Raw genomic sequence first — 16,209 nt, forward strand, 5'->3', positions numbered from 1 at the left:
GAGGTTAGGAATTTGATGAAAATTGACATTGAGTAAGCAAGTTGGCTAGATATGTTGAAAAGGGAGGACTGTTGAAAGTTAGGCTAAAACCGTGAACATTATCGGCGCCCTCTTGCTCTTCTCGAACCTTTTTCGTGCGCGTAAACAGCCGCCATTTTGAAGACCATGGCTTCCCTGCCCTTTCCTGATAACCAGCGCGTCTCTCTCCCTCTCCTAGCCTCACGGCCACCCCCCCCCCCCGCATGCTGACAACCCCCTCGCCCTCACATGTCTCGGGTCATAAACCCCTCTCCAGCGCAGCCCGGCCTCGGAATCCCATCCTGTTCCCAGCGCAACACCTCCCTTCTTCCCTTCCATGATCCCAGGTCCTTTTGATGCAAACCCCCTTTTCCTGTGTGCCCGTCTGTCTTCCCCGCTCCTAGGCCGCCACCTGGCTCTGCGGATACTGTTTATTACCCCCCAGTACAGTAGGAAGCTTCCCTCATCAAAGGACCCCCGAGTTGATCAAAGCCCCCACCCCATGAGATCCGATCGAACCCCACACATTCCGTGAATCGGCGGAATATCCAACTGTGCGATGATCACCACCTATTGTGACCGGGGTGGGGACCTCAACTGTAACTATGTGTGGGAACGGACCTGAAGGGGAGATTCCGAGGATGCCTTTTCGTACATCAAAGTATTAACGAGAATGTGTTTCATGCAATAAAGTGATTAACTTGTGTATAAGAGGCCAGGCCTCAGAGATGCGAGTAGAGCACCTCAGAACGATACCTGCTGTCTGTTTTGCTGTGTTCTCCTCCGGAGAGAATAAAAAACCTTGTTTCCTGCCTTCCAGTCTCCAGCGCCTGCCTCTTCAGTAGTTTAACTTCCTTGTGGGTTTAAGAGGCGACACCGCCGGGCAATACTTAAGGATCTTATATTCTGGTTGGTAGTGTCCCCCTTTTACAAGCAGACCTCAATGATTAGAGGGGTGGCAATTTTATTAAGACGAGGACTGGGATCATGTCTGAGAACTAGCCAGGTTAGCGGGGGGAGATGGGCAATGGCCAAGCTATTAATTAATGGTAGAACACTGACTGTACTATATATTGTTCAAATTTGGACGATCCTGCAGTCCTACACAATCTGAATGTAGAATTGGCTCTCTGGCCACATCCCATTTGTTTTTGCGGGAATTTCAACATCAATTTGCCAGCTGATTTTAATCTATTGGGGGGTCAAAATTACTTGGGTAAGAAACCTAGAGTATTCAGAGCTCTGCAAGCCTCGATTCAGGAACACTGTCTGATTGATCTTTGGTCCCATCATTGTAAAAATCTTGATGGCTTTACATATTTATCTGCTCCCCACAAAAAAATGGTTCGCCTAGATTTTATTTTTTATCTGACCAATTGGCAGACTCTACCTCTATTTCGATCTCATCCAGGATAATATCAGAACATAATCCTATAATTTTTGGCTGTACCCTAAGTCGCATAGCGAGGGTCCCAAGGGTCTGGACTTTTGAGCATAAACTGCTATCAGAGCAACCGTATTTAGATCTTATGAGGACCTGGATAGTCGAATTTTTAAATATTAATAGGGGGTCAGCCTCAAGCAACATTTTTTGGGATACACTAAAGGCAGCAATCCGTGGTGAAATGAAGAGTTTTTCATCTTTCCGCCAGAGGAATATACAAGATCTAACTAATGGGCGCATTGATGAATTACGACTTGCAGAGGTCCAACTCACATGTGCAATTAAGGAGGGCAGGGACATAGTTCAAAGTCAGTTACAGGTTGCCCGAATTAGGGCTTCCCTGCTGGAGTTTTTAGACCAGGACCTTGCTGCAAAGTATCTGCAATTTCGCTCGATGATGTTAGAGTTTGGCGAAAAATGAGGCAGGGTCCTGGCCAAGCGCCTTCAGCAGCGCAGTCTGGCCAATCGCATGCTCAAGATTCAGGACTCTCAGGGCCATATCCAGGATACATCTGAAGGGGTCTTAGCTGTTTTTTTTCAGTTTTATCGTTCTCTATATACAGAGGAAGCTAGGGATCTCAATTTAGATCATGAGTTTGGGGCCTTCGTACATGATCTTAACACCTTACATGTTGCGGATCAGCAGAATGCTGCTCTTGCCGCACCAATTGAGTGGGAGGAGGTCGAATCAGCAATCAATTCATTAGCTAATGGCAAAGCGGCTGGTCCTGATTCCATCCCTTAGGAATTTTACAGTGTGTTTCGGTCAGATTCCGGCGGATTTTTAAAAAATACTTAAGAGAAGCTCAGCTAGGTCATATACCAGACTCATGGCGTCACACCACTATAATTCTTTTTAAAAAGAAAGATAAGCCGGAGCTAGACCCTTCATCATTCCGCCCGATATCGCTGATCAACACGGACAGCAAAATATATGCAAAAATTTTGGCCACTAGATTAGCTTTGGTGATTTCCCCACTAGTTTCAATACGCCAACATGGCTTCATTCCTGGCAGGGACAGGGCGGACCATGTCTGGCGCGTTATTGCACTTTTAGACTGGGCCCAAGCTACAAAATCTCCTCTTGGTGCGATTCTGTTGGGACGCCGAATAGGCGTTCGACAGGGTTGCCTGGGCGTTTTTATGGAAAGTCCTTCACTGGAAGCGGTTCTGCCCAGGATTTATTCAAGCATTACAGTCACTCTACATTGCTCCAGAAGCCACTCTGTCTATATCAGGATCGGTCTCAAGATCGTTTGATATCAGCAGGGGCACCAGGCAGGGTTGCCCCTGCTCGCCCCTGCTGTTCGCTCTCTGTATTGATCCTTTTATAAGCAAAATTGAATCCTCTCTGAATATATCTACAGTTAGGGTCAATGTGTTTGAGTATAAGGCTCTGGCATACGCCGACGATATTATAGTATTAACTAGTGACGTTTCCTCCTCATTCTCAGCTATTAAGAACCTAGCTTAACAGTACGGCCAGTTTTCTGGCTATAAGCTCAATGTCCAGAAAACTCAGGTTATCCAATCAACCGCTATGGGCCCCTCCGAAGCACCAGTGGTTCAATATGCGATGTATTTAGGGATAAAAATCACAGCTGCAGTTGACAATATTCCAGATTTGAATATCTCACCCATCATTAACTCGGTTAGTTCCACTTTGGTAAGATTAGATAATTTGCGTCTATCTCTGTATGGGAGAAGGAATGTTTTAACAATGCTGATCTTACCAAAGTTTTTATTTATATGTAGAGCTATCCCCCTTGAATTTGCTCAGTCAAGACTTGCTCGGGCGGAAAGATGCTGTAACAGATTTCACTGGGGCTATCGTCAGCCTCGAAGAGTGGCAAAGTGGATGCACCTGGATAGGGGTGGGAGGTCCGTGCCAAATTTGGTACTCTATAATTGGTCAGCTCTTCTTCAGCACTACGCTTTGCCGCTGTTCGGGGGTAGGGCGATACTCCCACCCTTCTGTAGACCCTCTATTTTTGAGATCGGTTTAGGCGATGATGCTAAGGGGATATTACTGTTGGTTCTTGAACCTAGCTACTACAAAAAGACCAAGTTTAAGGTTATTACATCAATGTACTCAGTGTGGAGGAAATTTCGCCAGAAATGGCTAATTCCCAGCATTAATTATTATACACCTTTTGCGGCAGCCAGATTGTTGCCCTCTGTCTTCCAAGATCAGACTACATTTAGGTGGAGGCTGCATGGAATAACAGTTCTAGGGGACCTAACCTCGAAGGGCAAAATGGCTTCCTTTTCACTCCTTAAGGATAAGTTTGGCTTTGATACACATGAATTCTTTAAGTATCTACAGGTCCAAAGCTATTTAGATGAATTGATGCATCAAGTTGCCACCCTATTTGATAAGATTACACTCATGGAATTGATTTTGAGGAGGTCTCGAATTGGGATGCTATATCAAAATCTACTCTCTGTTCTCCCAGACGATCTATCCACTCAGAATACTAAATGGGAGAATAAGTTAGGTAAGGCCGGTTTGGATATCACGCATGCTTTAGAATTATCTAGTACTGTGCTAATCTCCGGCAGTCTGCGATCCCAAAGTTACATGGCCCTATTCGATCTTTACTACACCCCGGCTAAAATCTCTAAATGGGGCGGTAGAGGGGGCCATAGCTGCCCAAGGTGTGCTTTGGCAGCAGCTAACGATGTGCATATCTTCTTCTCTTGCCCCAAACTGGGTTCATTTTTCCAAGATGTCCAATTATTTATCAACTCAAGTCTTAACATTCCGGCTGTCTTATCCCCCGAGTTAGTAATAATGGGCTGTGAGTCGTACTGCCAGTATGTGGGTACAAGGTATGCCTCTGCTCTGTTATGCATTGCTATGTCATTAATACGCCTTTGCATAACCTCAGAATGGATCAGTCCAGATGCCCCCACCTTTGTAAATTTGAGAGCGAGGATCCTTGCTCTCCATAATTTAGAATCAGCTGTTTTTCTGAGGGGGTAGGAGGAGGCGGGAGTTGGGTCAGACAATCTGGGCTCCATTCGTTGAATGGCTGACAAATTAACATTTATTTGTATAGACCTTTGTTTTTAGTTTATCAATTTGCTCTGATATGGTATACGAGCTTTGTATGACCCACTCACCTCTTCCTTTCTCAGATGTTTTTTTTTACTCGTTTCCTTTCTTCTTCTCTTCTTGCCTACCCTTGGATAAGTATGTAACAACTATAATTTTCAGCCATGTTTAATTGTCATGCTGTTGCCTTTCTGTCATATTTTCAAGCTTGTACAATAATATATTTTTTTTTTTTTTAAAAGAGAACTCCGATTTGATTTTGGAAAGATGGGGGCATAGCGACTCCTGCATCTAAGATGGATTTGGCATTTGAGGTGGAAGGCACCTGCAGTGGGCTGAGAGGTGTAATTCAGTTCATTTACCACCCCTAATCAAGATGCCTCTATTGTTCAGTTTTTAATTGGCCCTGTGCACAGCTTCCTAGAGGTCGCCACCTCGGTTCACCCTCAACTATTGTGAAAGAAAAACACAAGCCTTTTCATTCTTATGGTCTTAAATAATATTTTATTTTTCCTGGGGAAGTTGGATTTATAATCTTTATCTCAAAATTCCCCCCGTCCCTGACACACAGCATTTATCGCTTCCGAGTAAGAAAAGGGGAGGCAACAAACAAAGTCAGTGCAGTAATTAAAAACATAAAAAAAGAAATCCCTGACATTTTGATCATAGCACACAAAGATGATGTAGGATACCTACACCTTGAGGAGTCGCTTCCAACAGAAACATGAGGTTCAGTGGAAATGAATGGCGATGGATGACTACGTAGAACTAAGAAGTATGGCACAATAAAATGGAAAATGACTCCGACTTCTCTTCAAAAAACATATCTGATACTGAGGAAGCCCAGATTATGCAAGTTTGTAGTTTTGTTGGCGATGAGCCTTTAATAATTCAGAGCCTCAATCTTCCATGCCGTAATGCAATGATGAGGGAAGCCATTAAAAAAGGCGACTGGCTCAACCTTTCTTCTCCTTGCTTTCTACATTGTCTTCGGAAAGATGCCACCCAGACTCAGCAGCACTCCTCAATCTCTCGGATTTGGACTTCTTCAGGCCCCTTGGAAAAACAGTTCGAGTCACAGAGCTGGGAGAAGGAGGAAATATGTGGCTACTGCTGTTTTGGTCGAATTGATAGCCTCTGCACAGACTTGTAAAGAAGACCAAAATTCTAAACAGGAGGAGAAAGAAAGAGATACCGTCACACTTCTGCACACTATTCTGCCAGTCTATTTACAACTTTTATTGCAAGCGGGCTGGATATACTTCATTCTACGAGACAATCTACCTAGACCTGAAATTTAAATCAAAGAAGGGGAAAGGAGATGCTTTAATAGTTGAAGGTAAAGGAAGAGAATGCAGTTGCGAAAAAGGCAGTGAGAACCCACAAGGCCATTTTTCACCAGTTATAACTGTCAAAACATAGCTCTTGTTCGGGTTTGGTTTTCTTAACAGATAAATGCTCACAATATTTGCACTCATTCATGTTCTTGAATCTACCTACCTTTGCTCATTACTAAACACCACATCATCAAAACAGCACTCCAGGTAATAAGACGTTTCCTCAAACTTTTTTCTTACAGTGTGTGCATTAACAGTTCAGTACACATCACACATATTAAAACAATCACATGGCCTCACCACCTGCAACATGTCAAATTCCTACACAATTCGTGTGCTCAGGCATCCATCAGAATATTAATCCTCATTTACAAGGCTTCCATCAACTCCATTTACAAGGGCCAATGATCTTCACAAATATTAAATCCATTTCCCTACATACAACTTTAAGATAAACCACTTTCAAAGGCCAAGCCCCCAGCACAAGCTTTAAATCTTTATCATAAAGACTGGCAATTATGCATCACGGTCATACCATTAAAGGGCCCAGTATGGAGTGCAATGGAACCTTATTTTATTATGCTCTAGCTTGTGGCACACAGTTCAAATCGCATTACCGCAGACACTATTGGAGACATCTTAGTACAGTAAAAATCGCTCTATCAAGATCCGCGGCCGTAGATGGCTTTAACAAACGGGCCGGGCCCTTCATGCATAGTGGGAGTGATACCAGCAAGTGATGCAGCACTGCAACTCCAGGAGCAGAGGGGGAATCACTCGCTCCATCTCAGAGAGAGGCAAACTAATAGCCTATGCTACTACTCCACTGTGTATCCCATTCCTCTTCATGGCTGACTCTCAGAGCAGGGAGATGCTCCTCACTTTCTACTTCTAATTTACTTGGTTGCTAGATGTGTCAAATATGCAAATATTATTTCTCCAACATTTGGGCTAATCGCTTACAGGCCTACATGTGCAGGCATACATACAAATACTGCAAGACTGCAACATGTGTCCTGTGTGTGAGCAGCAGCAAAGCACTGCATCTAGGGGGAAGCTAACAATATACCTCCTCCGGGACGGAAGGAAGAATGGATGGATGGATGGATGAAGCAAGAGCTGATGAGGTAATGGGTTCTGGTATAACTTAGATTAGAGCTGCTGTTTTATTGGCTGGACGTATATGCAGGCTCAACAATCTTCGAGGGAGGCGCCTCTGGAGTCAGGTGCTATGGCGTTCAGCAGCTGCCACAGGCCCATTTGAGCTCCACCCTAATAAGGACAGACCACCCGGGAGTTAGTTCAAAGAGGAGGCCCCACGTCAGATGAGGCGAGAGTCCATAGGAGAGAAGCCCTTTCCTTTTGAGCACGTGCAGGATCCATATGTCGCAGTGATGATCGAGGCGAAGTTCACAGCACAAAGGCGCATTTGCAGCTTCGTACTTGGACGTTTGGTAAATGGGAAAACCACGGACCGCAGTTTTGGTTTCTAAGTGCTACACACTTTAGTGAGTTGTCAAGGAAACCTGTGGGCTCCTACAGTTCTTCAGAACAGCAGAATCTTCCATCCACAGGTGTAGTCGCAGCACTGAGCAAAGAACAGCTCATTCTTGAGGTATGAAATGCTTGAAACCGTCCTGTTGACACCACAGAGCACCCATAGGCTAGGTAGAAGGGCCAAGCACACACTAGGCACAGAGGAGAGCAGCCAGGTGCACACTGAATGCACACAGGCTCACCACTATGTTTTGCAGCGCGGTTTCTGCTATTGTGGATCAGAGTACAGTTTTCAGCTGACCAGGGCTCTAGTGAGCTCCTTTCTCTTCCAAGGAACGGGGCTACGATCTCACGCACACAGTTTATATTTACAGAGAGCTCTTCAGCACTTCTCTCCACAGGAAGGGCAGGGACCCCACTCACAGCAGTTCCTCAACAGCCACGTTCCTTAGACTCCAAGTTGCGTCCCCCAACATGGACAGGACAATGGCTGAAGGACACCAGCTCAAGATCACAAAGCTCCTTCTCCAACACACTCCAGGGTATTACCAGGGCAATGTTCGCTGAGGAATTCCTGGACCAGTACCCCATATTTATTCTACATTTTCAGACCATCGTTTATGGCTTCCAACGGGCCAGTTCTGAAACTAGTTTCAAGCAGTTCTTACAATTTTGCATATTTCTCCCACACTGGTTAAGCTGCCGTCGATGGATTTTAGTCTCAGCACAAAGACAAGAAGGGACTAGGAATATTTTATATTAAAAAAAAGTCAAGTTACTCTAAAGTGTAAGTCTACCTTTGTGAATCAGGCCCAGATCATTAACCTACAAGGAAATGTATGTAAAGTTTTTTTTATTCTGTGAAAGTGAATAATAAGAAAAATCTAAATGAAAAATTCGAATAAATGTCACATTAGTCTATTTGAGAAAAGCTAATGGCTTCCACAAGCGGTCTATGGTTTGCTCCTACACTTGCTCACCTGGACTGCAAGATAGGTTACTCCCAGATATGCAGCTATGCAGAGAGCCAGAAGGAGATCAAAGACTGCAGGCTTCACTCTGGAGGGGGGAAAAGCAAAATCACCTATGAACTGATTTTGGTAAAACAGAAATCCACAAAAAAAGGCCATAGAAAAATAGGATTAGGCAAAATTTAGAGACTGCGGTTCAGACAGTTAAAAGAACACATTACTTAAAGTAATTTAAAAAAGTTAAAAAAATAAGGTACAGAACTTACCTATAGGCGTTCATTGTCTGCTTCAGCTGGTCGTAAAAGACGAACTCTGGATCACTGAAAGAGAGAATCGGGCTCTGAAGAACTTGTCACAACAGTGGCAGACCTACCCACCTTTGCTCCTCTTAACCCACGCGCCTAGCAAGTTCAATCCCCATTACATGCAGACACTCAGTGTTCAACTTTCTTAAATAACGGGTTCGCAAACTTTGTTGCCAGTAGGGCCTAGCAAACAATGAGGGAAGAGCATGCCTAAAAAGGTTTTCCCGGTCTGTGGCATTCCAGACGGGATTATCTCAACCATAAAATAGCATTTGTGAATTGGGCTGTTAATATTTTGTAACTTTTGCCAGGGTGCACCGCCTACAACAGGTTCTAGATCGGCTGGTCCTGCATAAAAAAGATTAATTGCTCCACATGTGTATACCTGAACTTCACTGGGATCAGTTGGCTTTTATCTTTTGGCACAAAATGTAAGAGCACTGCAGGAATGGATTCAGGAACATACCGGCTATGCTGGGCAGAGGAGAGTGGGTAGACTCACTACTCTCACAAAAAATATGGTCTATCTGATGGATATTCCAAGAGGATGAAATGGACAAATAAACCTTCAGGTGCAAAATAACAAGCCTCAATACCAAAACTTAACTAGCAGTTTGCAAGCTAAAGTGGTATTTGGCCTGTGAGGACATCACAGATAAAAATATAAAGCCTGCTTACAATTCTTTCTAGGAAAGGTCAGAGATATAGACATGCTGATGGGAGGCAGATGCTGTTTCAGTCTGGATGGACAGCACAAAGCAGCAACAGTTTGAAGGCATATCCCACTTAGAAGGTGGAATAAAAAATAAATCCCCCAAATAAAGCATAGGTTGGGTTACTTTTCCTTCTAATCAAACACTAATCGGAACGTTGAAGCATCAACTTCAGTCTTAATAAAACAGGACTTGAGTAACTAAAAACAATGCATAAGTCTGAGAGCCACATGTGACACATACTTTTAAAGTAAGGCAAAGCTGCCACTGCTCTGGCTCCTGCTACAATAGGCAAATACCAGCTCACCTGAATACAACATGAGCTCCTGTCACAAAATATGCGAGTGCATGGCCGCAGCTGTACCGGATGTTATGATGAGCTAGTTGATACATAACCCTGCAGCCCAGCCTTTGTTACCACTTATCTGGCACAGAGGACACATGCATAATCAATAGAACCTAATGTTACTGCGAGTTAGTGGACATAAAACCCTTAAGCCATGCCTTAGTTACGCCTTAACTGGTTTGGAGAGAACATGCATAATCCGTAGGTGAACACAATGTTACTGCGAGCTACTCGACATAAAACCCTTGGGCCAAGCTTTCATTACCGCTTATCCGCCTTCACATGGTGCAGCTTGACATCTTTCAAGTAGCGGCTCATGTAGTACTCCAGAGTGTTGAAGAACGTGCTGTCCTTGTCCACCAGTTGCGCAGCGCGGGGCTGACTCGTGAGCCAGTGCATAACCGAGTCCAACTGTTCCTGCTGGATTTTCTACAAAAAAGTTGGGATTAAAGGGGGCGATCAAAGGAGGAGAGAGTGGGGTTTAAACTCTTTTCACAGGTAAACATATGTCAAGATATTCAGAGCATATCTAAACTAAATTAAAATCTCATGCACGCAATTTATATCCTGGATCCAGGCTCTCATAAATACCCCTATATTTATGTTGGATCTAAAGAGCGCTTTAAATTGAACGACCACAGAGTACACACACTCTGAACCGAGTGGTCTATGCCATTTGCTCTATTCATTTCAGAGAAATACCATCCTGGAAAATATTTCATTAAAATCATTTCAATGAGAGATTTTGCATTTTCTGTACTTGTTGGACTATAATGGAGGCTGGAGTTAAGATCACTTGATTGGAAATGTTTTCACTGAAAAATAGTATCTACTTTCATTGAAATATTCCCCTTATTCATTCGTCCAAAATGCTCTTTGAACATTCAAAATAGTTTTGTTCCCGAAAACCCAACACTATACCTGATAGAGTCCTGCCTAAAACTTTGATCTTAGCACAAAGACTAACCGTAATCTAGTTATCTGAACCATGGCTGCACTCCTCATCTTGCCAAACTGTGTTCCTTACTCCAACACAGTTTATAACCAATTCAGTCTTACATTGCACCAAGTATGGCCCCAACCTTCCCACTAACTGTAACAATGACTGCAACAAAGCACTATGGCTGATGCTTACCCAAAACTAAACAGCCTCGTATGCCACCTGTAGCTATGATTTTATCCAGACTCTCCCCCTGCCCTAAATGTGTCCAGATCTCAGACCTTAACCAAAACTGCAAACCGTACCTCTCCTTGACCCAAACATAACCCTAATCCTAATGAAAGCCCTATCCCTGACCTTAACCTAAGCTCCAATCCATGGCTATCCTGGAGTCGAACATTTACTCTAGCGTTGACCTACCTTAACTGAACCTGCTACTCATTGCCATCCTGATTTCAACAAAAAGCTGTATTTTGCTTTTTACTTAAATGCTTTCTTTGAAATGGTTTATATGAAACATATTGCAACGAAATGACATCACAGCAAATCAGGGCGTAATGAAGGAAATATACATGACATTCGGGGCGCATCTGTGTAATAAATACCCTGACTTCAGGGTTTAAAGAGTGCATTTGTTTCTGAAAGCAGGGTATAAAAAGTCATACGTTCTGCTATCAAGATTTACAATAGCACACGTATACCCTGAAATAAGAGTACATTTGTATTTCAAATTGTTTTAATTGGCAAATCTATAGTCCCCGTTTTGGAGGTCTCAAAAGTATGATCTAAATTAGGGTGCCAAAAAAATATACAATAAAAAGTGGGTCTTAAGCACACAAGACCAGCATCTGGCGCTTAAGACTAGGGACTAAACCTATCACAGTGCATTAAGAATCAAGGCCTGGGCCACAACAATAACCACCACAGTTAAAAATAGGTTAAAAAAAGCCTTGTGCACAGGTTAAAAGTTACCACCAGAGTAAAGCACATAGAAGAGAGGACCTTAAAAATATGCAAAGTAATACACTGAAAGCATACAGAACAGCAAGCAAGAAGAAGGGTATGTCAATAAGTCAAAAGAGAAACCAAAAGGCTGACATTAATCAAGAGTTAAACAGTGAAAGTAAAAATGAAGTAAACCATAAGCAATGCAAACAGGTACAGTAAGAGAAACGAAAACGAACCCTGTGAAAGTCGACATCGACCTACATCCCAGCGGCATTCCAAATAAAAGAGAAAACTCTCAAAGCAGGGAAGACAATGTGAACGCAGAGCAGAAGCTTCTTCCCAACAATCCCACCCAAGGTTAACGAAAACTTCAACTGGCACTGAAGTGCCTTGAATATGCTTGAATAATGGTGGCATGTGCAACAGCACTGCCTTCAACTACAAACTAGTAGCACATTCATTCTTCAAAGAAGAGAACCCTGTTCAACATCTCATGGAGAGTGTAAGTATGGTCAGTCTGGAGGACAGACAGGTCAAGGAGTACACCTAAAAACGGACTGCAACAAAGAAAAACTGCACTGTCTTTTGAAGCACTTTACAGCACCATTAAAAACCTCTCTGGCTAATCCTCGGAGCTGGTCAGCCTTGCTTAACAGAACCAAAGCACAGCTGGAGTTATTAACAGCCATGCAAGCCTTTCCCCTACACCACGAGGATGGCAATACCCTGCTTCGAGCAGGATGGGTTAGCACCAAGAATCGCACATTTTTCACGGACTGCAGGGTGTTAACCAATACCATTTCTATGCTACATTTGCTCTGCATTCAGACAGAGGTGAAAAGTCAGTTAGTATTCCTAAATTTACTTTTCTTTCTCCGACTGTGAAGTTAAAGGATTTTGTAAAGTGAACTGTGTGACAGTAGTGCTGTGCAAAGCATGTGAATTGAAAGGTTGTAAGATGCCAGGCTTTTTTTCTAATATTGAAATACCTAATAAGTGAACTGTACAAACATTTCAAAATATATTTCAGTAGGTAGGAACATTTTTGTATTTGTGTGAATACATTTTTTTTTATAGGATGAAAACAAATCAGAACACTTTACTTGATGTGCAAATCAAATATTTTTACTGAAATCCAATTTCCAAAAATTGTTCGCACCCTATGTAGCTTTTCAAGTAACACTGCATGTTGGTGGGAAAGAGTGTGGCCATTTCAGTGGAAAGTGTGCTGTCTTTAAATGACAGTGCACTATCACACAAAGCTTTAGTAATACTTTTTTTTATTAAAAGTGAGTTTTTAAACATGAACTGAGAAATATACTCCCTGATAATCCTATTAGTGAATTAAGAGGCAAGTCAAGGGTCATAAGTACACCCTATATGCGAGCTTGATTCTTATTATACATAGAGCAAACGTTTAGACCAGTAAATCAAAATGTAAAATAAGCTTATTACAGTAGAAATGCTAAAATGCATATTTGAATGTCCTCTTATATGTGAAAATAAAAGAAAAAGGAAACTCCATAAAATAAAATATTTGCCTTGGATCACAAAATTTGAGACCAGTTTACGGGTCAGGTACATTACAAATGGGTCAAGTAGATTATTCAAGTTACTAGACCTGCTGTCTAATAACATTTTAATTATTTTTCTAGGCTGGTGGCAGATTCTGTAAAGCTATGAGGTCAATGGTATGATGTTACAATGAGAATATTAACAGGGTGCAGAAAACATTTTCTGAGAGAAAAAACTGTGTGCTGCCAAGACCCATCATTTAGGGTAGAATATAGGTGGCTATCGCTGCAGAATCAGCGGTTCATCATTTAGGAATGTTACATAAAAAAGGATATTTCATGCTATAAAATGATTGTGAATTTGATCATCATAGTCATGTCAAATGCATGTTGTCATTCTCAGATTTGTGGGCAATGGTCATCTAGTGTGGACGCTTGTAATGTGAATGAGCAAGATCATATTTTGCGTTTATACCTTTTTGCTACTTTTCACAAAAGCGGAATGTATAATTTGATTCAATCTAATAAAAAAATAATTATTTCATGTTCAAGGATGAGACGTGGCTTTCAAAGACCACAAATCTTGCCTGCCCCACACACAAGTGTCAGAAAGTGATTGGGTTCACTCCATCTCTGTTTGTTCCCCACAAGTCTGCTCTCATCTTTCTACGCATCCCAAGCACTCAACGACAAGAGAGGAGTGAGGCAATATTGTGAGCCTCAGGAAAGCTGCAATCAGACTGCAGCTACCTACTGTTAGAAACTGTCTAAGAGAGGAGAGAGACAGTCCTGAATCAACCTAAGTGCAGCAGCCACTGCAAGAACTATGTATTTTGCTGTGGGTACAGCACACCAGTGGAAAACAGGTATTTGTTATATGCCAGTCTGAGAACAATTTTACCTATCCGTAGCTTCTTCTGAATAGCCAGAGGCACAAAACCTCACGGTCAGTGACAAGCTAAATGTTTAGAGCACACCACACAGAGCAACATGAGGCTGTAGACTTCACCTTCTGAATGAACACGGATCATCAGTGGGGTGAAGTACAATCGTCTCTTTGGAACAGTAGGTAGCTCATAAAACAGACCGGGAAAGCTACATGCATGTCAGCATCTGAACAGTGGAAATAAAGATGCAACAAGTCCTAGCACCAGTGATAAAGCAATGCAGCAGTAGGGGTTCAATCTCAGCATACAGGTGGAAGAAGAAAGCAAAACCCCAAGAAGGGCTGGTAAAAAGTACACTAGCCTTTTCCACAGTATCTAGAGTTCTCAGCAGGTTATCAGTGGAATTGGAGCTAAGAGAATTACATGGCTAGCCTGGAGTGGAATCTGCATTCTCATATTAAACCCAAGCTCATGTATTGTAGCTACATCATTCCTCACAAGCTGGTCAGTTGAGTACCCTGTGCAAAGACAATACACACCCTCTGCTCTCCAGTTCTTACCATCTGCTCAGTGAAAATCTGCAGTTGTTCAGGGGCCCCCTAGAAAGAGAGGAGAAGGGATTATTGCAAAATGGCCAGGGTAGGATATTCGGACTTTAGAACAGTAGAGGAGAACTGCCCACTTACCTTTCCTGTGAGATTATAGATCACCCTGGTCAGAGCCTCTGCTATGATCCTGGTGTTGCGGGTTAATACAGATATGTTCACTCGTGACCTGTAAAAAGAAGGGAGGCAAACTTTCACCATAACCACAAGGAGAACAAAAGAAGGGATTACTAATGGAGCATTTTCTAAAAGTCACCCCATTGAACAATTTATGTGAAGGTGGTAATTATGATAATACCTTGGAGTTGAATAAGCAGGCCAACTGCAAAGTAATTGAAAACTGCAGATTGGAGTGAACTGGAAGCAAGCACCTATGTGAAACTCACACTAAAAACAAAATGTTCATTTCATAGGTTTCCCTGGATTTAATCTCAGATTGTTACAACATTGGAGATATCCATTCTTGTGTGAGAGGGGCTGGAGGTCTGCCAAAATTTGCATGGTAGATTTGAGGTCTTTGCCCCAGAACTAGCGGATCCACCAGACATGTGACACTATGTCCAGAAGTGCTTTACTGTGGAATTCCGGCAAACTGTGAAAGCAGACAGGCTTTCCTCAGATAAATGACCAACAGATCTACTCTCAGCCATTTCAGGAAAGATCACACCATGTATACAGAGCAGACTAAGATCAAGACAGATCTGGGGTGACACTTTACTCAGCGGCAAATAGGCGTTCAGATATCACTAGTTCACAACATTCATAAGCAAAGGAAGTCAGGTCAACAGCTTGAAGATACACCCAGAGGCTTTACTATTCTGCTTCAAACGTGAATAGCACATTTTATTTAGCTGGCATTGCTTCACTGGCACCATTTCTATTGAAGACAAAAGTCTGAGTTATGACTGAAACCTCTTTAAGGTCTCGGGTATTCAGGGTTTTCACTCTAAAAGCTGAAAAATTATCCTGGTCTTTGGGAACATTATATTATTGCACATACAAAGGGTCTGATTCACAAAACAAGAAAAAGTAAGGACCAGGATCTTCGGCTCAACCTACATTTTTGCTCCTCAGCAACAATCCCTGGAATAAGACCATCAAGGAAGGCAATAAAGGTCCACGTACTGTCATCTTCACTACCAACTACAACACTTCGGAAGCACGAAGACAACTAACCAAAAAAGTGTGCAAGAAATATTACAGAAAAACCTGTCATGGGAAACTATTATACTGAAAAACTGACTAGCTAGATAGAAGTGGGTCTACTAACCACGCACGCACACAAATAACGTACACAAGCCCTCCTTAGCAATAAAACTGCAAGTAACAAATACACATATGTTCTGTGACCAAATCCATGCGGGCCATCAATATCTTAAAGTTTATGGAAATGCTGGCTTACTATTAACAACAAATCGAGCATCTCGAATACAGTAATAAAACTTTCTGCCATGACCGGCAGTACAGGTCAACATCTACAAAATAATCCATTTCCTCCTGAATCTAGGCAGGCCCAACCATATATTCTTTAAAGTCACGAAACCCCATGACTTTCACACGTTACCACTATTCCACTTGCAAACCGCAACTCAACAAAACACTTTAAGTACAATGACTCGCCAACCA

The 16,209-nt window shown here is 42.5% G+C and overlaps 2 protein-coding genes across 5 annotated transcripts in view; one reads left to right on the forward strand and one right to left on the reverse strand.

Moving 5' to 3' along the window:
* LOC144799799 (mast cell protease 1A-like) overlaps positions 1 to 16,209 on the forward strand; it is a 328,485-nt gene that overhangs the window by 62,111 nt on the left and 250,165 nt on the right. The gene's annotated exons all lie outside the window — the stretch shown is intronic.
* NCLN (nicalin) overlaps positions 5,005 to 16,209 on the reverse strand; it is a 42,457-nt gene continuing 31,252 nt past the window's right edge. For 2 of the 4 annotated variants that reach the window (XM_078670002.1, XM_078670004.1), the window contains 6 exons: positions 14,665 to 14,752; positions 14,539 to 14,577; positions 9,955 to 10,118; positions 8,592 to 8,645; positions 8,335 to 8,413; positions 5,005 to 5,687 (listed from right to left, as the gene is read on the reverse strand). In XM_078670002.1, coding sequence (XP_078526128.1) covers positions 5,628 to 5,687; positions 8,335 to 8,413; positions 8,592 to 8,645; positions 9,955 to 10,118; positions 14,539 to 14,577; positions 14,665 to 14,752 — 484 coding nt within the window. In that variant the 3' untranslated portion in view covers positions 5,005 to 5,627. Of the gene's footprint in view, positions 5,688 to 8,334; positions 8,414 to 8,591; positions 8,646 to 9,954; positions 10,119 to 14,517; positions 14,578 to 14,664; positions 14,753 to 16,209 lie in introns of all 4 variants that reach the window. The other 2 variants (XM_078670001.1, XM_078670003.1) reach the window with 1 other exon arrangement.

This window comes from Lissotriton helveticus, chromosome 12, assembly GCF_964261635.1.
Source record: "Lissotriton helveticus chromosome 12, aLisHel1.1, whole genome shotgun sequence".
In the NCBI taxonomy this organism is placed as follows: domain Eukaryota; kingdom Metazoa; phylum Chordata; class Amphibia; order Caudata; family Salamandridae; genus Lissotriton; species Lissotriton helveticus.